Below are 6,666 nucleotides of genomic sequence, written 5' to 3'. Positions count from 1 at the left end.
GGGCTACCGAGAATGTTAGTATAAGTTCTTGGGCTACCAAGATATCGATTAAATTCAAGTTCTTGGGCTACCAAGAATGTTAAGTATAAGTTGAAGATGTTAAAAATGAAAAAAAAAATTGTAAACATCAAAATATCTATTTGCCAATCTCTATTTTACATATCTATTACTTGTTGCATATGTCTTAACCGAAAATTTAGATTTGTTAAATTCTTAGTTCTTTACATTCTAAAAAGTTTATAAAAGATAGTGTTGACAATTGATTGTTACATAGAAATTCGATTTATTCGCTATTTCAGTAGATGAAACAACAAAAGGTAAATTTGTACACACTTAAGATGAAATGCTGGGTAGGGCTACAAATTTAAAATGCAATCTGTGGTATTTTTTGCATGGTAAATTGTTTTATTCATTATATCCTACTACTCTTATATGAACATGATTCTATGCTGTAGGAAGAGTTTTTTTTTTTTTTTGATAAATAAGGTCCAAGCAGTACTGAATCAATAAAGGGTCATGAGTTTTTATTCAATTGTGAAGAATTCCAAAGTAAACTAAATCAGTCATAACACTGATCAATATTAGAATCCCATGCAACATCTTAAAGAAAGACACTAAGAAGGTAAAATACAAACTTTAGCACAAAAGAGAACTAACTCAAATTATCTCGTTGAGTCAAACTTTTCCAAAACTTCAAGCATTTGGAGATCTATTTTGGTAGTTTGACGCAGACCCTCTTCATAAAATGCCCTTATTCGACGAATCTCTTCCAACAATGACCTTACTAGTCCAAGCATCTCATTCCGTTGACCATTCCGTTGACCAACACCTTCAACAGAAGACCCATCAACCAGAGAAGAGCTTTCCACTGACGCCACATGATTAACCATGGTTCGTGAATCATGACATGCAGTTTCACTAACTTTATTAAATTCGTTTCCTTCAACAGGAAACACATCAACCACAAAGGGGCTTTCAGTAACTAATTCAACTGTTGCAGATGGATCTTCATCCTCTTTTAATGGTATCTCTTTCACAAGTGACCTATCAATTATGTTAACTGTTGCATCTTGTTCATGTAAAGAATCTCCAAATGGCTTTTCAAAAGGTACTTCAAGAACATCTTCTAAGGACATGTCTTTATTCTCCTTCTTAAGTGATTCAACATGATTATCCATTGTTGCATCTTCACTGCCTTCAGTAAATTCTTTTTCTTGAACATTTCCTGACACATAATCCATAAAACAGTTTATCAGTGGCTCTTTGAAAGAATCTTGATTACCTTTCAAGAATGTTTTTATATTTGCTTCAGAATCTAACTCACCTTGTAGAGATGGATCTTGAAACGATTGATCAACTGTCTTCACCATTGTTTGTAGTTCATCTGTAGAAGGTCCAACTGGATCTTTAAAAGGTTCTTTATGAGCACCTTCCATGGACACCAATGACTTTTCATCAACTTCAGTAGATTCATTTCCTTCGACAACTCTTTTCATAGAAGACACATCAGCCATAGAAAAGCTTCCCAATGCCTCCATGGAAGAGTGATCTATGTTTGCCTCAAAGCCTTCAACAGGAGACACATGGTCCACAGAAGGGCTTCCAGGTGGCGTTTCATATACATCATGAGCATCTTCAATGGATTTATCAACATTCACTTTAATAACCGAGTCAGCTAATACAGAAGGATCTTCAGCCTCCTCTTTCAAATGTAATCCCTCAAGAGTTAAATGATCATGTAAAGAAGATCCAATTAGCTCTCTGAAAGGATCTTGAAGAACACCTTTCATGGTCATATCACCATCATCGTCCATAACTGAAGAGCTTCCTAGTGGCTCCTTGAGAGAATCAACATCTTTTATGACTTCGATAACTGAGTCATCTTGTAAAGAAGGAATTTGAGTCTCTTTCAAAGGTATCTCCTTCAAATCCAACTGATCATCTGTCTTTACAATTTCCTCTAGCTCTTGAGAAGAATTTCCAATTGGCTCTTCTAAAGGATCTTGAACAACACCTTCTTTAGAGATCTCTTTACTTTCACCAATTTCACCAAATTCATTTCCTTGAACTACGCCTTCAAGAAGAGACGCGTCATCCATAGAGGGGATTCCCAATGGTTCATTCAAAGAATCTTGAGAATCTTTTACAGATGTCTCTACATTCACTTCACTAACTGACTCAACTGGTGTAGACAGATCTTCTGTCTCTTTCTCTTTCAGAAGAGATATATCAATTGTGCTAACCGTTTCCTCTTGTTCATGTGAAGAATCTCCAACTTTCTTTTCAAATTGTTCTTCAAGAACACCTTCCATAGACACCTCTTTTTCATCAACTTCAGCACTATCAATTGTGTTAACCAATGCTTCTTCTTCATGTGAGGAATCTCCATCTTTCTTTTCAAATTGTTCTTCAAGACCACCTTCCATAGACACCTCTTTTTCATCAACTTCAGCACTATCAATTGTGTTAACCAATGCTTCTTCTTCATGTGAGGAATCTCCATCTTTCTTTTCAAATTGTTCTTCAAGACCACCTTCCATAGACACCTCTTTTTCATCAACTTCAGCACTATCAATTGTGTTAACTAATGCTTCTTGTTCATGTGAGGAATCTCCATCTTTCTTTTCAAATTGTTCTTCAAGACCACCTTCCATAGACACCTCTTTTTCATCAACTTCAGCACTACCAATTGTGTTAACCAATGCTTCTTCTTCATGTGAGGAATCTCCATCTTTCTTTCCATATTGTTCTTCAAGACCACCTTCCATAGACACCTCTTTTTCATCAACTTCAGCACTATCAATTGTGTTAACCATTGCTTCTTGTTCATGTGAGGAATCTCCATCTTTCTTTCCATATTGTTCTTCAAGACCACCTTCCATAGACACCTCTTTTTCATCAACTTCAGCACTATCAGTTGTGTTAACCATTGCTTCTTGTTCATGTGAGGAATCTCCATCTTTCTTTTCAAATTGTTCTTCAAGAACGCCTACCATAGACACCTCTTTACCATCCTTCAAAACTGACACAGCTTCAGCACTTTCATTTTCTTCAATGCCTTCCATATAAGACATGTCAACTAGAGAAAAGCTTCCTGATGAATCAATGGGAGAATTTTTAGCATCCTTTAAGCGTGACTCTAAGTTTTCTTCAATTGACTCAGTTGACTCATTCCATTGAGCGAAGGCTTCATTAGGGGAGACATGGTCCACAGAAGGGCTTCCAAGTGGCGTTTCGAAAGAAACTTCACTATCTTCAGAGGATGTGTCTTCATTCACTTCAAGAACTGAAGGATCATGATCCTCTTTGTAATGTAGCCCTTTTAGAACAAACTGAGCAATGGTCTTAATTATTGCTTTTGGTTCTTGTAAAGAATATTCAGATGCACTTTCATGAACTTCGGCAACTTCATTACCTTCAACCATGGCTTCAATTGGTAACACATCGATAACTGACTCTGATTCTTCTGCTAAAGATGGATGTTGAGCCTCTTTCAGAATAGACTGATCAACCGTCTTAACAATTAACTCTGGTTCATTTGAAGGATGTTCAAAAGATTCTTCAAGAACACCTTCTATGGACTTCTCTTCTTTCTCCTCCATAACTAACTCAACTATGTTAACCATTGTTGCACCTTCATAACCTTTATCTTTGAAAGAATCTTCACCTTGACTTTCACTTTGATCACTAGCTTCAACATGAGACAAATCATCCATTGAAGAGTCTTCCAATGGCACCTTGAAAGAATCTTGAGTAACTTCGAAGGATGCATCTACATTCACTTCAATTGACTTAGCTTGTGTAGAAAGATCTTGATCAACTCTCTTATCCATTGGTTGTGGTTCATCTGAAGAACTTGGAATTGGCTCTTCAAGAACATCTTCCATTGACATATCTTCATTCTCCTTCATAACTGAATCAACATGATGAAGTACATCATCCATGGAAGATTCTCTTATTGGCTCTTTGAAAGAACCTTGAGCATCTTTTAAAGATGTGTCTACATTCGCTTCAGAAAGTGACTCTTCAACATCCAAAACTGAATTATCAATCATTTTCACCGTTGCTTGTAGTTCATCTGAAGAAGTTTCGATTTTCTTTTCTTCTAAAGGATCTTCAAGAACACCATCACCTATAGACATGTCTTCATCATCCTCCTCATCCTCTATACCCAACACAAAAGGATTAACCAACGTTTCCTTTTCACCAACTTCTTGATACTCATTTCCTTTAACTAGAAAAGAGCTAATTCCCAGAGGCACTTTGAGAGAATATTCTTTAGCATCTTCTAAAAATGTCTCTACATTTGCTTCAGAACCTGAATCACCTTGTATCTCTTGATCAAGTGTCTTAATCATTACCTTTGGTTCATCTGAAGAATGTCCATTTGTCTCTTCAAGAACACCTTCTATAGGCATGATCTCTTCTTCCTCCTTTAAAACTAACACATGATTAAATTCACCTTTACCATCTTCAGCGGTTTCATTTCCTGGAACAACACCTTCTACAGACGCCACATCATCACGTGAAGATAATCCAATTGGCTCATTCCCATGACCATTAAATCGAACAAAGCCTTCAACACGAGACATATCAATGTTATCAAACATTTCTTCTGGATCATGTGAAAATTTTCCATTTGGCTTTTTAGAATGTTTTTTTGAAATACCTCTGAATGACATCTTCTTATCCTCTGACACAACATAATTAATCAGTGGATAATCACATGTACATTCACCCACACCACATACGTTTCCTTTAACAACTTCTTCCAAAGAATATTTAATTGGACCTTGAGCCTTTTCCAAAGGTATAGCCTCCATGAGCAACTCATCAACTCGCTTAACTTGTTCTTGTGTAGAACCTTCAGTTATTAGCTCTTCTTCAAGAACACTTTCCTTGGATATTTCTTCTTCCACCTTCAAAACTGGCTCAACATGAGAAGCACTTTCACCACCTTCAGCAACTTCAATTCCTTGAACAATTTCTTCAACAGGAGACGCATCAACAAGAGAAGAGACTCCATGTGGCTCTGTGATAGAATCTTGATCCTCTTTTAAGGATTTTTGTACATTAACTTCATCTACAGAATCAGCTGCTAAATAAGGATTTTGTGCTAATTCCTTCAAAGATCTCATCACCTGAGACATATATCCAATAGAAAGGCTTCCGAGTGGTGTTTTGAAAGAATCTTCAGCATCTTCAAATGATATTGCGTCTACATCCACTTCAATAACTGACTCAGCTGATTTTGTAGGGATCTGATCAGCCTCTTTATTATGTATGCTCTTCATAATCGATTGATCAAATTCTCTTGATGAACTTTCTTTTGTCTCTTCAGAGGGATCTTGATCTTCACCCTCGTTCTTCACAACTGACACATCTTTAACTGATGCACTTTCACCAACTTCAACACCTTCATTTTCATGGACAACTGAAAGTTCTTTGAGAGAATCTTGAGCATCTTCTATGAATGTCTCTACATTCACTTCAGAAACTGACTCGGTTGGAACAGAAAGATCTTGAGCTTCTTGCAAAGGCAACTCCTTCAGAACCACCTGGTCAACTGTGTCAACTCGTGGCTCTTCAGATATTGGATCTTGAAGAACACCTTCTTTGGAAGTCTCTTCACTCTCCTTCACAACTGAAAAACCATCATCAACTTCACCATCTTCGTTTCCTTTGATTTCTTTTGAGATTGGTTGAATCAGAATTTGATCAACAGCTTCAGATTCTGATTCCTTTTCTTTGTTTCCAACAGAGTCGGATGATTCCAGCATAACTGTTGCATGGGTAATGATTTTTTCATCATGAACAGATTCTTTTTTCCCATTGCTTCCAACGGAATCACATTCCTCCACAACTGGAACATCTTTACTTTTTTCTACATGCTCATGAGACTCAGCCTTCATGTCACCATTGCTTAAGGTCTGAGAAACCTCAACAGCATCTTCCACTTCATCTTCTACTCACAAATAAAAAAGATCAAATCAGATCACCATTGAAAAACAAACAAACAAATAAAAAAAGTAATGGAAACAATCTACAAATTTTAGGAAAAACGCCTACTTTAATTACAAAAACATAAACATAATGAATTCACCTGTATGATTAGAGTTTAATCCACGCTTCCTCCTTGCAGCTCTCCTCTTCTTTGGACCAGAAGGCATTGTTGGTTGAGTTTATTGACTATATTACCCTTCGTACACTGGGTAGAGTAGCTAGAGAACTTGAAATTGATATAGTAATAATATATAGCTAGAATGTTAGATCGTTGAAGTTTCTAGTGAGTTATGTCTCTATATATATTTCTCTTTTGAAAACCACTGTTATAAAGTCTACCTCTTTGATTTTTTTATCTTCAATGGCTCGATTAAAAGGATGAATGTGATACAGTGTATACCCATGCAAAAATTGATTTATTAAAAAAGCATCATATTATTATTTTTCGCAATCTTATTTAATTGTTAATTATTTGTAAATATTAAAAACAGACCAGATGTGCTCGGAAGTCAAGCGGATCTTATCCTTCTTAATTCCCTATTTGAACTTTTATTTATTTTAGAATATTATAAGCACTCTAATATATATATATATATATATATATATATATATATATATATATATATATATATATATATATATATATATATATATATATATATA

At 35.7% G+C, this 6,666-nt stretch overlaps 1 protein-coding gene across 1 annotated transcript; it reads right to left on the bottom strand.

Annotated features, from left to right (window-relative positions):
* Positions 1 to 499: 499 nt before the first annotated feature.
* Positions 500 to 6,336, bottom strand: LOC111891786 (uncharacterized). The gene is made up of 3 exons (XM_023887843.3): positions 6,104 to 6,336; positions 1,325 to 5,965; positions 500 to 1,225 (listed from the first exon to the last, which is right to left on the bottom strand). The coding sequence occupies exons 1-3, from the start codon at positions 6,168 to 6,170 to the stop codon at positions 663 to 665; spliced, it is 5,271 nt and encodes a 1,756-aa protein (XP_023743611.2). The 5' UTR covers positions 6,171 to 6,336; the 3' UTR covers positions 500 to 662.
* Between the last annotated feature and the right edge of the window lie 330 nt (positions 6,337 to 6,666).

The sequence above is a fragment of the Lactuca sativa genome, chromosome 8 (assembly GCF_002870075.4).
Source record: "Lactuca sativa cultivar Salinas chromosome 8, Lsat_Salinas_v11, whole genome shotgun sequence".
Taxonomy (NCBI): domain Eukaryota; kingdom Viridiplantae; phylum Streptophyta; class Magnoliopsida; order Asterales; family Asteraceae; genus Lactuca; species Lactuca sativa.
Note: the sequence above shows the minus strand (reverse complement) of the source record. Positions and strands in the feature narration are given on the sequence as shown.

What these genes read in the sequence shown, in the direction of transcription:
- LOC111891786 (XM_023887843.3), bottom strand. Translation starts at nt 6,170, where the DNA reads ATGCCTTCTGGTCCAAAGAAGAGGAGAGCTGCAAGGAGGAAGCGTGGA. An exon ending in ATTAAACTCTAATCATACAG is followed by an intron (nt 5,966 to 6,103) that starts GTGAATTCATTA and finishes ATTTGTGAGTAG; the next exon opens with AAGATGAAGTGGAAGATGCT. An exon ending in TCAAGATCCATCTCTACAAG is followed by an intron (nt 1,226 to 1,324) that starts GTGAGTTAGATT and finishes ATTATGTGTCAG; the next exon opens with GAAATGTTCAAGAAAAAGAA.